Consider the following 14671-nt stretch of genomic DNA (forward strand, 5'->3'; position numbering starts at 1 on the left):
AGCACTACGGTTCGCAGTCCTATACTCAAGATAGATATTTTATCGGAAATTTGTTTACGGCCTAAATCATTGCCTGGCGGACTAACCTCGGGCAGTTTCTTGAGCAGCGTGCTTTCTTACCCCTGTACACTGTGCGGAATTCCGGTCTCCAAATCCGCTGGCCGAAGCGGCGGACCTCCGAGTTGTGACCGGCTCCGACGCGGTGTCCATGAGTAGTTAATACTATTAGATGCATTAAAGGACAGAGAAAGTGCAGCGTCCTGTCCAACTTGGTCTTGGAGAGCCTGAACATTTTGCTCCGTGACAGTTTATTCGGTCGGTTGCTCAACTATGCTTCAAACGGCGAGTTTTTCTCTTTCAATGGTAATGGAGATGCCCTCCCTCTGGCGGTTGTCTCCGCGAATGTTGCCAAGACCAGCGTTTGTCAGGTGTTTCCTTTCTGCGGCCTATAAGAGGCCTTATTTCTTGCTTTCCCCCACTTCATCATTCTATAGATGGCAGAGCTCTTCTCTGCTTCCTGTGCGTAGAGGCGTGCGACCCCTTCAAATGGATCAAAACCCTCCAGAGATGTCACTTTTAGACGTAGATTGTACCGGGCTCTGGCCCGATGTTATCACGTATGTCACGTGAACCCTCTATGTCAAGCAAAACCAATTCTAGATGATTGACTGATTGAAGAAAAGAACGACTGTTATGGGGCAGGTTGAACTACCCCATAGCTGGCGAAGATACACGGTGCTACAGCAACGTAATGCTAAGAATAGAAAATTGCTGTACAAAACACAAGGAGAGGTGGGTCACTTAGTAGAACCCCCATCTGGCGGTAAGTTTATAGCAGGCAATGTTTCTCGGGAAAGCGCTGAGAAACGATTATACGGTAGTCCGAAACCGGCTCGGGTGTCATACACTCGAGTGCATGAGAGGCAAATCGGCACCAGATATCATGGAACTGGCCAATAACGGCACCTATCTGGGCACCCCCCTGTTTTTTGCTCCCACCAGCGGGTCTGGTAATTCACTCAATAATGTGCGTCCCACTCTCGAAAAAGGAAGCTGGGCCGATGTTCCCGTCATGTACGGCACGAATAAAAACGAGGGCAGCATTTTTGCCCATGTTCGAAGGCTCAACACGGCGAAGGAAGCTGAAAAAAGGGCTGTACCTCCTCAGCAGGTGCTGATAGATGACGTCCAGTCTGCGGACGCCGAAACCAACATGCTTCCGCTTTGTCCAAACTTGTCAAACAGATGGTGTTTCTTGAACTGGAGCAAGTGCGTATCATATTTCCGATTGTCCTTGAACAGGATGATTAAGCTGATGGGAAATCCCAGGTGGATGACCGGGGTTCCATTTACTTGCCCGACGTCCGAACTAGCCAAGTTTACCGCGAAGCACAACCGCAAGGTGTGTGGCGGTACCGGTACTCGCCAGAGCTCCCCAACCTGACACCCTACGACGATGCAGGCGCATACCATGGCGCGGAGCTGCCTCAGGTTTTGGGAACCTACAACGCTACAACTGCTACCGAGAACCCGATTGTACTGAGTGCCTTCATGCAGAAGACGTGGACTGATTTTGCCAAGGACCCAGAAAATGGTCCTGGCTGGCCCTCGCTCAATGAAGACTCGAAATTGGCCGATTTCGGCAATGATGAGAATCCTCAAGGCATTACTTTGATCGAAGCAAAAGACGCGGATAATAATTGTGGCATCTGGTTCCGAGAATCAGAAACTTATGACCTTGCCTGGTGATTTCTCCCGCCATGAATGGTGTTATGTCGACTAGAACGTTAACTGTAAGGGGCAAATTTATGGTAGATGTTGTCATGTTGACAATCTAACTACTTGAAATTATATTTATTCTTTTACTACTCGATAGGCCATGGTCTTATATCTCTATATCTTGAATCCATTTATTTTTATCTAGTTTTATTAAAAGCCAAGGTTAATAGGTCTAAATATAAATATTAGTTGAAAAGTTCAATTAAAAGTTTTAGTGATTTTATCTATTTTTTGTTCTTAATTATATTTTCGGTAGAATAAATTAGAAATTCTGTATAACTAAGAATATTTATTTATATCATTTAGTTCTTTGTAATAGGTCTATATTGTTATAGCAGAGTTATCTTATAGTAGTAAGACCAACCATACCTAGTTCGTACTCTTTTAACTATATACTCAATAAGCCTGGCTCGAGTCTTGTCCCGTGCCGACTCCCTTCCTGTCAAGACCGCAACTTCTTATATGACACTATGAGATTGTCGAGACGGCCTGCACAAGGATATGTCTGAGACTCTCCCAGAATCCGAACTGGATATGCACTAAGCGCGACGACTTGGCATCGTCACCCTGCACTCACCCTGCAATGGCACGCAGCGACCTATTGACCGCTTGTTAGCTTGAATGATGTAGTTTACTGAGAGTAAACTAACTTAAAAAAGGAGTGGTCTATCTATATCCAATAGCAGATTGGTTGTTCTTCCATAGGGCATGTACTTGACCGGGACAGCTGTGTAGGGGTAGTCAAAAACCATGTAACCTGCGTATAGAATGGGTCTAGATCAACGTCTCTTCTACAGTATGCCTCTTTCCACGAGCCACAACCTGTCACTCGAACCTATGGGCTCTCTGTTACTCTCACAACATGTAACCCGTTGATTCTGCCGAGAAGTCAACAATCTGGGGTTACCCATGGCCAATCTTCCAACGGCCTCATTCTCATGCGCTGCATCACCGACCTACCTTAGAATCATATTGAGATCTATGATATTGTTCTTCTTTCGACTTAAATGAACGGTACTTCATTGGTGACCGCGGTACGTATTCTATCCAGCCGAGCCTCCATAGTGGGAATCAGAAAATACAGAAGAACCATCACACGATTTTGTAAGAATGGGTGAAGTATATTCCATCTACCATAGACACAACAGGAACTTCAGCAGGACAGTATATGAGTGGTCCTATCATTCTGCATCCTCCGCCACTTCCCTTGCTGCTTCATCAAATAAAAAGTCTCTTTTAGCCGTAGTAGGGGTTCCGAACCTCGGGCAGATTGCCAGATGGCTTACAGCACTGGCCGTTGATGTTCTGGCCTATCGGATGAAGTTGTCAGTTATTTACATCGATTAGGACAGAATTATTAAACGAACATACCCTTAGAGTCATAGAGACAGTTGTCCTCTCCAAAGTAGATATCCCCGTAGTTGCTGGGCCATTTCGCCTCCAACTTGCAGCCAGGCTTGACCCGTTTCTTGTTGGAACTGCCGTCGAACCGGGCGTAGATAGTCACAGGGGGGCTGACGTCGATGGAGCTGCGAACAGCGGCGTCGTCGACGGTAATATAGCCCTTGTTAACATGCTATTGCAAGTTAGACAGCCATTAGGAACAGGTAATGGGAAGAGGATATACCAGCTTGGTGGCCTGAGAGAGGGCAGCAAGGCCCAAGGCAGCGAGGCAGAGAATCTTGACCATTTTGACTGATTAATAAGAGATACCTGTGAAAGGATATGAGGTGATTGGCGTAGGTGAGGAATGATTGCTTGATAATTTCATCGTTATTCTTGGGAAGATGGTCGCTTATATAGCTTTCTCCGAGCGACTTTCAGAGGTCTCCTTATTCACGTGGTTAGATATCTTGCGCTCAATCTCAGTCTAGATCACCGTGGCTGGATTTGGCCCCCAAGGCGTTGGTTTGAGACTCGACACGTTGCATGATGTCTCGAATGTTAGTCTTGGCTGTGGAGTAGGTCTTTTCTAAGAGTCTCGTGAGAGCAAGCGTACTCCCTTTTGCCCTTCCTTTGTATCAAATTACCCAGGTTCATACAATCGGAATTATCCCTAGCTGCATAGCACTAGACTCCACTCGTTGCAATCACAGTCCCACAGTAGGTACCCCCGGTGTATACCCCCGGTGTTGAGACCCCTTCTGGCAACGCATACTTGGTGGCTTGTGAGCGCCGTTACGCGGTGGATTTATACAGACCTCCGGTCGATTGCAAACGTCCCCACATCTAAGTGGGACCGTCAGGCTACAATGTGAACAATTCGGACGCACACTATTGTCCAGTGAAATTCAGGAGTAGTGCAATAGCATAGGGCCAGTTGAATAGGGAAGCTTTCGATTGATGTCCATCTCCTCATAATATGTGCTTCGCAATTACCTTTACCTCATTCTCTCTTTGCTCTTGTTCTAGTATTTAACGAATATTACTCTGCTATATCGGATATCTGAGAACCGTATGTAATGTATGGAAAAAGCGAGTGGGAGTAGATATCAATCCATTCAATTATGGTGGAAGGATACGGATAAGGCCTGCCAGCGGTCATTCTTGATGCAGTACATCTGGCGGTGACGCATAAATTGTAGACACGCTGCAAGTAACATCCATTGACCATAATTTACAAAGGAACGAGTATGTCTCTCCGTCGCATGTGAGCCTTGATTCAACCGAGCTTCCAAAGTTACAGGTGTTACAACCTCCAGGCTCTGTGACGACTAGTATGACATTCTGGACCCAATAGAGGGCTAGTGTCGTTAGCATAAAGAAACAATTAGACCACGTATCCTTCAATATCTTAAAGCATAAGCCCTTCAGGGACTGGAGGGCAGTATCTTGGATACCGATTACTTCTTTTGGCAGCCCGATGGAGATCCGGAACCCACTACTACCTTGACAGTGTGTGCTTATGTTCGGATGATGTACAAGTAATAGGTTCTGTCACATTAGCGCAGGAGAGCAGTTTACTCCTAATCCAAATTTTTTTCAGATTCAACTGCTCGAAAAAACTACCTGTCTCGTTGGAGAACTCCACTTGCGCTCCACAACCGTGCATAAATTCCATCGGCACTGCCGATGCTAATGATCGGGAGGCTGCCGAGCGCGGCCCGCCAAGCATATCGGGAGCGAACCGACAGTGAGATATACAAGGAAGGGTGCTGTTTGTGTTCTATGCCTCTGGAGTACCTAGAATGTTCCCTACCAATGGGTCCAGCGACGACCCGATGCGATCTAGAGTGAAGACATAAATCAGGGTTGTAGACGTGTAGAAGATGTGTCTTATTTGGTCTGGGATCAGTTCGTCGACACAATCCGCCTACAAGCTGAATGACATGCTTGCTCTATGCTGGAGTCTTCGTTGGAACAGAAAGGAGGCAGTCATGGATGGCGACCAACATGTTGGTTGAGGATCCCCTGTAAGTGTCTCTTACGACGTACAGGAATCTATCCGCGGTACAGTTTCGAAACGCTGAAGGCTAGCAAGTGATAGGCAGGACATGGAGTACAGTGCAAGAGAAAATTTCAAAATTCTAATCACCCTATTACACCCCAACGTTCTAACACAATGCCATCGCGGAACATGCGTCAGCGGCGCTTACATCTTGCCCCAGATATTTACCTATCATATTGCCGTATACATCAATGTAGTTTTTGCATCCCGCGACATCCACCGGGAGCAAGGAGCAGGCATTCTCCATAGCCCCGGTGAGAGCCACGTCAAATCCTTCTTCCAAATCCAAGATTGCTTGAGTGACCGGTATGCAGTAGTCACATCCGATGTCTCGTTGTAGCAAGGTATTTTCAGCGCCGGCAATACCTAGAAAACGTGACCAACCGGTCGATAGCGTTGACAAGTTGCCAGAGGATTTATGTATGATAGTTTAACTAGGATAGGGACCAGACGTGGGGAACGCACTACTGGCCGCAAGGGCAAGGGTCAGACCACTCATAAGTGAGGTGATAATGAGTTTTACCATGTTGCCGACTATTTGCTCCAAAGGTATGAAGTGCTAGAAAGAACGATTTCTGTGTATGGCAGTAGAAAATAAAGTACCTTGCCAAGGGGCGAGTGAACTAATTATATACGGAGGCGACATTCCTAGTCATCCAGTTCCTTGCAGGTGAAGAATCAAATCAACCTCCACGAGAATCTAACTAGTCAGGCTTAGAAGTGATTTACACCGCCATTAAACCTATTCAAGGCAAGGTCCTGTAGATCCATCGATCTTTAGGCGCGCTAATGCTGTGATAGGGTGGGAAAAGCTCGTATTGATCACTGTGGAGCAATTCGCTTAAAGATCGGGAGTTGAACTATTGAGACCACTTTACAAGTGCCGTCCTATCATATTTTGTACGCAGCTGGCGAAATTGGTAGAAGGAAAGGATATGTAAACTTAAACGTAAAGGGGTAACGTTAGTAAACTTATTAGGTCTAATTCTCTCTCTTTACCTAAATCCTGAGTGTAGATCAGCTGGCCATCGGGTAGGCAAGCTTGTTCAACACTTAGAATGATAGTATAATAAAAATCATTCATCGTGTAGTTATCATTCAGTCTTATCCAGCTATCTGCATTTGAAGAGGTGTCAAGTCGGTCCAACGGATTCTATGCTACGAAGATCAACAAGACATTGAATGGTTATTATTTGACAATATTTACTTCTGGTTTCAATAGCAGCCCCATGTTAATCCGTATATCTTGTGATATTGCCTCTGAAAGAGACAGGATTTCGCTTCCTTGTGCGCCGCCGAGATTCACAAGCACAAGAGCATGGCCGAAGTAAACCCCAGCCCGTCCGATTTGTCTTCCTTTCCAACCATATTTCTCAATCAACCATGCTGCTGGTATGATACATCGTCCATCTAGCTTTGAGATCCATGGAATGTCCGCATGCATCTGCTGCAGGGTATTTCGGATGGATTGGTCGCAAATGACATTTTTGAAAAAGCTCCCAGCATTTCCTAGGACTGTGGGATCAGGTAGCTTCCTTCTACGCATCAAACAGACTATTTCACTGACTGATCGTATCGTGGGTGCTGTGATGCCTTTCTCTTGTAAAGCATGCTGCATTGAAGCATAATTGATCGTGACACGGTGAAACTGGGCCTTGGTTACCTTGATCGTGACAAAACAGACCATGAGCACCATTGAAGTATGCTTGAAGATGCTATCTCGGTATCCCAGGGCGCAATCTTCTTTTGTCATTGTCCTCATGTCGCCGGTGCCAAGGTCACATACCTCCACACTTAACAGCACGTCGCCTAGCTCCACCCCGTATGCACCGATATTCTGTATTGGAGCTGCTCCAACTGTACCTGGTATCATAGAAAGGTTCTCCAGACCACCAAGATCCTGATCGATGCAATAGTTGACCAGCGATGTCCATCCCACTCCTCCACCAACACGTAGGCATGTGTGTCTGTGATCTTCAGACACTACCTCAATACCCTGGATTTCGTTCTTGACAATTACTCCATTGAATCGGTCAGTCCCGAATAGGATGTTACTTCCACCGCCAAGTATCAATTGGCGATTGCTTTGAAATTGTGGCAAAGCCACCAGCTCAGCCAGCTCGCTAGGGCTTCTGATCCGTACCAGATACCGGGCAGTTGATTTGATGTTGAAGGTGTTATACGCCTGGAGATCAACATTTTCTTCCCAGAGCAGGCCGGGCATTATGCCGCTGTTGCTTAGGTGCGGGTACAATGGTGTTCGAAACACTATGTGTTTTACCCAGCTTTTGCAATAGGCTAGGGAGAACCGACCAACTCAGGACCTAGGTAGCATTTGCACTCCAAGATATTGTTGTTTACGGATATAGCATTGAATTTGGCCAAACGAGACATACAATTTTGATTGGGATAGTTCGAAATAGCCCAAAATATCCAAGAAGGCAGTAAATAAACATCGGACCTGATTGAAGATCCCCGTCGTCTGTATATCCACTTAGATTCAAAGAACGTGTGGATTCCCATGTAGGGTACAGGATTCGCAAAACCCTAATTGGGCCTACTAGAAACCAATCATCAAACAGCCTCAAGTGGGGTCAATGGAAGACGCGCAAGCTGACTAAATTTGAAGTATCTAAGGCCAATCGCTTGTAGGGCTGGCTACCGTACAAGTCTTTCCAGCTTACCCTCAAAGCGCTCGTACTGAACGCAAGGAACACCCCCACACACCGCTACTATTTCTCATAGATGGAGCTACATAAAGCCAACCTGGTCGACATTAATAGCTATAGTGAGTTCAATCCCATTTTCATGACACGAAGAAGCGACTATTCAAATTGCATTCTCGCATGCGCAGTGTGCCAGGACACCTAACCCTAGGAGAGGAATCCCGAAGTACATAATACTCTTCTTTCACCACTTCCTATAAGAAGCAGTTTAATGCATAATCTACAAGTCTAGAATCTGAGGTTTCACACATATTCACAGTCTTCAACATCTTATCATATCCGAATAACCTCGGACGCATCACAATGTCCGCTGTCAATGCCCGCTGTTAAGTCAAATGGCGAAAAACTGAAAACAAGCGAGGTCCTACTTCATGGGCAAATTGTAACATGATTTCTTTCTTTGTGTTTAAATGTGAGTTAACGTTCTGTAATTTTGACACGTTTAGATATGGTATCAGTAAAGGTCACATTCGGGTTCCGAATCTAGAATTTACCCCCAGGATCGTTGTCGCACTGTAGCTATAAAAGGTGCGGTTTGGGCAAGATCAGACCTAGGGCCTCATTATCATAACCTTTTGGCCTGGTTGGGAACACGCTTGTCCGGACATGCTCTCACGGTATACCTAATTGTCTAGACAGATACCTTCGAGGGATCTAGTTCAACAGCGCATTTCAAACAGCCGCGTAGATTTATCTTTGTCCAAACCTACATGAGGTGGGCAACGGGCACCTTTGATTCTATTAATAATTAGAGACAGCACTTCCCCGGCTATCAAAGTGCGAGTAGACCAGGTAGACCAGCATGAAGGACTCTCATTCTTCGTATGATCATCGCTTGAATCCGCACTGCCTTTGCCAAGAAGCGTTGCTACAGCGAGCAGATAAACCTCTTCCGAAAGTCAATTGAATAGTTGTTTCGTGTATTTTATCTCAACCGAATGCGCCCGGTGTCCTGAACGCGCCCGTGTCTCTATTATACCCGACGCCCGAACGCCCGGGTTCAGTGCAAGGAACTCGGCCGGGATTGTAGCGCGAGCGATACAGTCTCACTATTCAGTAAGCTTGCCACCGCCAAGAAGCTACAGCAGCAGCAGAAGCTATCTATTACATCTCCAACTCTCCCTCCCAAAGCTTAAATACCCATACCACATAGCCAGTTAGGGAGGCAAGCATAGCTGTGACAATGGATTAAAGTCTTCTCGGCTCTAACAGTGGATGCGGGACATACAAGCATAGATGCTTGAAGGGTTCAAGCCCTTCCAGTCTATCTTTGGGAGACATTAAAGAAAGGTTACTATGCATTGACGAAGGCCAGTGAGTCTTCCTGACTTGCTTTTGGTGGAGATTACGAGTTGCATCTGGGCCCACACTGGCTTTGTCGCAAGTTTAGATCTCTAGCACTTCCAAACCTTGCACTGAACGGCTGGGATCACAACTTTTGCTTGCCTGCAGAACCAAAAGCAATGTTCCAGGCTCAGTGGGCTTGAAAGGTAGCCCGCCAAACTGAATATAAAAGGCCAGGAAGTTCTCTTGTCACCCCTGGGAATCATTCCTCAACCCATTCCTATCTAACGATAGTATCTACATCAAAAGGCCTTTCTTAGCGCTCCTGACGCCTACTATTCCTAGTCAATATGCGTGTTTCCATTACCCTGTTGATCTCAACCTTCGTGATTTCTGCTTACGCAGCTGGTACTCCTCCTCCTCCCTTCGTTAATGCGAGACCGCCTTCCCCTCCCAGAGACATTTGTCGCTGCGACGACGGATCCAACCGATACGACCAAGTTGCCGGGGAGTGGACTCAAATGTGTTGTATGCAGCAGCATGGGTCCCTAATGACAAAATCGGGGGTTCAAGTGTGTCAACATTTCAAGGACAAGAAGGCTTTGGGTGATTTTAAGACTTGCTGCCAGTCAGCGGCTCAGACCAACACGGAATACCGAGATTTTGAGGCGCTTTGCCAGTGAGAGGAGCCAGACTATCCAACCAGAAAACAGAGGTGTGAAAGCCTATATTGATTGTTACTCGTACATGATACTGATATTATACTTAGAGCCACTACGGCCTATTGGTCTGGACAGGGTGATGATGTCTGTTAAGTTATTCTGGAGAGGTTAGCTTGTGTTACGGGGTCAATGCTATAGGATATATGTTCATGATTGAGCTGTGTTGAGATACTGAATATCTACCATGGATATGCTACATTTATCCTCATGTTCAGTAGTCCTACTTTTTGCAACCGTATGACTTAAGTTGTATAAGTAAGGCGAACGCCAAGGTTTGGCTGATGTTATATACCCCATAACTCCGACCTATAGGTGTTGTCCTGACCACCAGTGAGAATACTACGGTAGGTTACACACAACAGTAATTGGCCGTTGCCCCGTGTCCAGTAGGAGAGGTTTCTTTGATCTTAATCAGCCTACTCTTGTCGTTTCTTTGTAGTCATAGTCTTGGCTTTGCGTGGCGCAGGGACTGTTGCCTTATTAGTCCCAGTGCCCACCACGGGCAACCTGTTCTTTATTCGATTCTTACCGCGGTTCTCGTCCGAAGTGACAAAGACTCCATAGTAATCGCTGACGTTTGACATGGTGGCTATGACAGACCGGCACCTCACACTCTTCCTAATCACTTTTCTCATTTCACCCGCCCATGTTTTGGGCGTACGAGAGGATAGTCTGTTGACTACCGCCACATATGACCTTCTGAGCAATGTAACCGCAGAATCACATGAGGCTGGGACTCTGCCGGCTGTGGCGCCTTTGGTTCGGAGATCACCTCAAGGCGACAGCATCCAGTGCGGCACTGGCTTCGGTTATTGTGCAAGTATGTGAAAGTGCATCTGCTCATGTTACGTGCCAAAACTCGACATTTGTTTCTTCATGCTTACTACTGTGTATAGATCTCGGAGGCTGCTGTCCGACCGGCACTCTCTGTTGTCAATATGGTTTCTGCCTGCGACCAGGTTACACATGTTGCCCCAACCAGCCTTGCGCACCGGGCTCGGTATGCTGTGGTGGAGGGTGCTATCCTCAAGGCGGCGATTGCTGTGACAACAGTAGCTACTGTGGTCCTGGAAGCCACTGTGGAAAGAACTGGTGGCAGGTAACCCAATGCTACCGGGATCTCACCATAGAAGAAGCGAGGAATATTACGAAGAATCTCGAGGATAAGATCCTTGGGGGCAGTGTCCGGGGACGGCCATCGTGGCAAGGCGGCTCTCTGGGCATTATTTGTGCCATTCTACTCCCGCTGTATCTACTACCATAGAGGTAGCTATACTGGTTGCTTCCGTTACGCTCTAGAGCTTGCGTTACAGCTAAACATGACGGCTCAACGGCGATGGATGGATGGAGGCCCAAGTCCGGAAGCAAATTTCTTCATCAATTAACGAGATTACGACGTATGTCTGGAAGTGGAAATACAAACGGAAGTTGTCAGAAATCTGGATAAGAAATCGAGACCGATGGTATATAAAAGATAACCGAACCCTGCAGAAACCCAAAACTCAAATAATTCCGTAGAAAGATGCGAGACCATTTCTACCTTGTCTCAAGTAGATTATTTTGTATCGATGTCGCTATTAATAAATCTCGAGAAGCGATCCTTGCAACGTTGCTCAACATTGATTCTACCTCTGGGACCACCACCAGAGACTATTTTGATAGATAGTGTCATCCTCGTTTCCAACAAGGAAACCCCACTTTCTCAAGAACCAGGGAGAGACCTCCCAGCTGCGCGCATCCCAAGGGGCCCCATTTCCACGGCCATGTAGAGAAGTCGCCGTCGAGCCCCAACAGCGCATGCTATCGTGCGCCAGATCAAAACACAGCTCATCCTCGCTGAACTCTGGGGTCCCGGATGAAATCGCTGCCAATGCTTTGGCACGAAAAGAGGGAAATGGTACAATGTCAAGATAGGGATGGTGGGGGATCATCAGTTGCTCTGGGGTGGGCTGGAGATCTGCAGCCAATGTTTGGTAAGAAATAGGTTGGTACCGGCGAACATCTCTTGAACAAAAGGGCGATTCGGAATTATCATCAATGAAATCGCCGAGAGATAACCCTAGCTGCTTGGCATTTTCGAGAAAGGCAGAAGTACTTAAGAAGCAAGTTAGTCTGATGCTCCTTAGATCGCGGCATTCGGGTTCGATCTGCAACAGCCTTCCTGCCGTATCAATGCCTACGGCTTCGATGCTCCACCGAGGAGGTCCTTTCATTTGCGATAGACGACGAACCCCGGAGTACAAAGCCAACCCGATGTTAAAAGGCATTTTAATGTTGGGTATAACCACCTCGAGCCAGCAGCAGAAACAAGTTTGATTTGCTATGTCAAGCAAACGGTCGTCAAGGGCCCCGCCCATCGAAATAATGCCATATTTCAGGATGGCAGCAATCCCGAGTTGTTCTGCATCGAGAATTTTCGCAACATTCTCTAGATCAGAAACGCTGGCAAAATACCTTAGAAGCTCGCAATACACAAGATGTGGCTTAACTCTCCGATGATCATGTATACAACACGGCGAGCTGGATAATGTGAGCTTCGGGTGTGCATCAGGCGATCTGATTCTATATTCTCACATTGCAGGATGGTTGCTAACGCAACCGAGAGGATCAGGAAGTGCTGACGGCAGTAGCCTGAGCTGAGTCTCGTTTTGTTTTACGACTTCGAGGGCTGCTGCTTGTTGCGCCTTCTGCCGCTGACCTTGATGTCGTCTGTTAGTTGTCTAGTAGCCGCATGTAACGGATACTTACGACTGCGCCGCTTAGCCCGTGCATTTTGCTCTCTTCTGCGCTCCCGCATCCATGGATATGGATACTTTGCATCATCCGACATTATAGCGTTGGTCTAACAGTGTCGAGATCTTACAATGAGGTCGAAAGACGAGAGACGAGGTCACGCGTCTCCCGGGAATAAGCCGGAGATAATCGGCGCTAAGCATGGATGCCTTACTAACAAGGTTTGCCATCTCTCTCCTTGCGCAGTTTATCTACTATCTACCAAAGTGTTCATTAAAACCGAATAATAAGGTCAACTAATTAAATACTGCTTAAACGACAACCCGTCACAAGTAAGACCGGACCTGTTCCTCATTCCATTGCCAGAATTTCTCAGACAACTCCGGATCATAGAGGTCTTTGCGACCTGCCACCACCCTTCCCGGAGGGACAACTACACGACACGTTAAACCTATCATATGGAAATCATGTTGGGGCTTGGGACTTACTCCAATTTCCCGAATTAACAGGATCGATATCAGGCTGGAGACCAGCAAACAGCTCGGTATACGCACCCACCTCCGGTCGCTGTCCGACTAGTTTCTATAGGAGCATTAGCAGTGCTATCGCTGGCGAGTGGGCAAAACTTACCACGGCAGCGACTTGCCAACAAGGCATTGTTCTCTGCAGGTCTGTCATTGAGGTACCCGGATCAAGCGTCTATTCTGAATCAGCAAGGCTTCATAGAACGATATTCTTTTCAGAGGACCCACGATGCTTGCGACACCGTCCTTCTTGGAGCGCCGCGCAAACTCCACGGCGAGTAGAACATTGGCAGCTTTGCTTCTCCCATATTTTGTCCAAGCTCCCTCGTCCTTGTGGTAGTCCATATTCGAAAAATCAATCGCCGGGGTGGGGGCCATCCTGACCGCCGAAGAGGATAACCATACTACGCGGACTGAGTTCGGGGGAGAGTCTGCTGCAGCTTTGGCCAGAGCTGGATAGAGCAGCTTGGTAAAGAGAAATGGCCCGATGACATTCGTGCCGAGCTGAAGCTCATAGCCCTGAGCGGTTGTGGATCCCTGGGGAGGAATCATCACGCCGGCATTATTCCAGAGCACGTGGAGCTTGGATTCCTTTGTCAGGAATTCCTCGGCTGACTTTTTGATTGTCGATAAGTCACCGAGATCGAGATGTAAATAGACCAGTTGTCCTTTAGATTCGGGGTGGCGTCTTGTGATGTCGTCGATTACACTTTGCGCTCTGGATGCATTGCGGGCCGCAAGATATACTTTACCACCATGTTGATAGAGGATGGTTGCTAGGTGCAGGCCATATCCGGATGTCGCACCGGTCACAACGAAGGTCTAATTTAGAGTCATGTCAGTATAAGACGTAAATCCAAACCGTCCTTAGCATACCTTTCCACTTTGGTTACTGAGATTGGCCTCAGTCAAGGGAGGCTCTGCCGATGAAAACAAGCCCATTATTGCTTTAGAGAAAGATGAAGAATCAGTAAATCTTGGGTCTACTGAGCTCCCCCACCGAGCAAGACCGGGAGATGGGGACCTTAATATACCTCAAGACTGCAATTCATTGACGTCCATCCCACACATTCTCGTCAATGCCAAGTAGGGTACGGATGTCAGCATAAAAGTTCAGGCTCTTCGATTGGACGAACTTGGTGGGGCCATGGTCAGCATTTAAGTTTAAACATCTTATTCCGGAAATTTCACTGAAGATCATTGGCTTTAGTTCACCCCCAGTGCATCCGATGCAAAATTAGCCTTCGATTTATGTAGACACGCTCTTTGCAACCAGTAAGTACTATAGCAGCCTAAACTTAGTTTCCGTCTGCAGTTAGAGGAGATACGAGGACGACTCCGAAGAAGCCTTACTACCCGCGAGCGAGTTGTGTTCAAATAATGCTTAGTTTAACTTTGGGGAAGAATGTATCTAGCGCAGCAATACGACTGAAAGACTAGGGTTTTCTCCCGCAT

General features: G+C 47.0%; 8 protein-coding genes across 8 annotated transcripts; 3 read left to right on the forward strand and 5 right to left on the reverse strand.

The window, feature by feature from the left end:
* Positions 1 to 916: 916 nt before the first annotated feature.
* Positions 917 to 1749, forward strand: F9C07_9392 (Alpha/Beta hydrolase protein; the record flags this gene model as incomplete). The annotated part of the gene is made up of 2 exons (XM_041289208.1): positions 917 to 1273; positions 1330 to 1749. The coding sequence occupies 2 exons, from the start codon at positions 917 to 919 to the stop codon at positions 1747 to 1749; spliced, it is 777 nt and encodes a 258-aa protein (XP_041141864.1).
* A 1059-nt stretch (positions 1750 to 2808) lies between these two features.
* On the reverse strand, positions 2809 to 3634 carry F9C07_2276643 (uncharacterized protein). Its single transcript, XM_041289219.2, has 3 exons — positions 3407 to 3634; positions 3151 to 3355; positions 2809 to 3089 (listed from the first exon to the last, which is right to left on the reverse strand). Exons 1-3 carry the CDS (start codon positions 3467 to 3469, stop codon positions 3016 to 3018), a joined length of 342 nt encoding a protein of 113 aa, XP_041141865.1. The 5' UTR covers positions 3470 to 3634; the 3' UTR covers positions 2809 to 3015.
* Positions 3635 to 4945: 1311 nt separating this feature from the next.
* F9C07_2206469 (uncharacterized protein) lies at positions 4946 to 6201 on the reverse strand (the record flags this gene model as incomplete). Its single annotated transcript, XM_071509638.1, has 4 exons — positions 5693 to 6201; positions 5376 to 5593; positions 5215 to 5245; positions 4946 to 5064 (listed from the first exon to the last, which is right to left on the reverse strand). Exons 1-4 carry the CDS (start codon positions 5751 to 5753, stop codon positions 4946 to 4948), a joined length of 429 nt encoding a protein of 142 aa, XP_071363429.1. The 5' UTR covers positions 5754 to 6201.
* A 215-nt stretch (positions 6202 to 6416) lies between these two features.
* F9C07_9394 (putative UDP-N-acetylenolpyruvoylglucosamine reductase) lies at positions 6417 to 7451 on the reverse strand (the record flags this gene model as incomplete). Its single annotated transcript, XM_041284513.1, has 1 exon — positions 6417 to 7451. The coding sequence occupies one exon, from the start codon at positions 7449 to 7451 to the stop codon at positions 6417 to 6419; it is 1035 nt and encodes a 344-aa protein (XP_041141866.1).
* Positions 7452 to 9587: 2136 nt separating this feature from the next.
* On the forward strand, positions 9588 to 10052 carry F9C07_2224800 (uncharacterized protein; the record flags this gene model as incomplete). The annotated part of the gene is made up of 2 exons (XM_041284501.1): positions 9588 to 9916; positions 10007 to 10052. The coding sequence occupies 2 exons, from the start codon at positions 9588 to 9590 to the stop codon at positions 10050 to 10052; spliced, it is 375 nt and encodes a 124-aa protein (XP_041141867.1).
* A 206-nt stretch (positions 10053 to 10258) lies between these two features.
* Positions 10259 to 11404, forward strand: F9C07_1175468 (uncharacterized protein). Its single transcript, XM_041289209.2, has 2 exons — positions 10259 to 10779; positions 10856 to 11404. The coding sequence occupies exons 1-2, from the start codon at positions 10542 to 10544 to the stop codon at positions 11221 to 11223; spliced, it is 606 nt and encodes a 201-aa protein (XP_041141868.2). The 5' UTR covers positions 10259 to 10541; the 3' UTR covers positions 11224 to 11404.
* Positions 11405 to 11584: 180 nt separating this feature from the next.
* F9C07_2055904 (uncharacterized protein) lies at positions 11585 to 12789 on the reverse strand (the record flags this gene model as incomplete). The annotated part of the gene is made up of 3 exons (XM_071508585.1): positions 11585 to 12401; positions 12534 to 12657; positions 12708 to 12789. The coding sequence occupies 3 exons, from the start codon at positions 12787 to 12789 to the stop codon at positions 11585 to 11587; spliced, it is 1023 nt and encodes a 340-aa protein (XP_071363430.1).
* Positions 12790 to 13018: 229 nt separating this feature from the next.
* On the reverse strand, positions 13019 to 14158 carry F9C07_9398 (putative short-chain dehydrogenase; the record flags this gene model as incomplete). Its single annotated transcript, XM_041284514.2, has 5 exons — positions 13019 to 13125; positions 13181 to 13274; positions 13323 to 13391; positions 13445 to 14038; positions 14093 to 14158. 5 exons carry the CDS (start codon positions 14156 to 14158, stop codon positions 13019 to 13021), a joined length of 930 nt encoding a protein of 309 aa, XP_041141869.2.
* Between the last annotated feature and the right edge of the window lie 513 nt (positions 14159 to 14671).

The sequence above is a fragment of the Aspergillus flavus genome, chromosome 2 (assembly GCF_009017415.1).
Source record: "Aspergillus flavus chromosome 2, complete sequence".
NCBI classification, from domain to species: domain Eukaryota; kingdom Fungi; phylum Ascomycota; class Eurotiomycetes; order Eurotiales; family Aspergillaceae; genus Aspergillus; species Aspergillus flavus.

Excerpts from the sequence above, each read along its gene's own strand:
- F9C07_2276643 (XM_041289219.2), bottom strand. The coding sequence starts at position 3,469 with ATGGTCAAGATTCTCTGCCTCGCTGCCTTGGGCCTTGCTGCCCTCTCT. Across the intron at positions 3,356-3,406 it reads TCTCTCAGGCCACCAAGCTG|CATGTTAACAAGGGCTATAT; the intron begins GTATATCCTCTT and ends AACTTGCAATAG. Across the intron at positions 3,090-3,150 it reads CTGTCTCTATGACTCTAAGG|GCCAGAACATCAACGGCCAG; the intron begins GTATGTTCGTTT and ends TTCATCCGATAG.
- F9C07_1175468 (XM_041289209.2), top strand. The coding sequence starts at position 10,542 with ATGGTGGCTATGACAGACCGGCACCTCACACTCTTCCTAATCACTTTT. Across the intron at positions 10,780-10,855 it reads TGGCTTCGGTTATTGTGCAA|ATCTCGGAGGCTGCTGTCCG; the intron begins GTATGTGAAAGT and ends TACTGTGTATAG.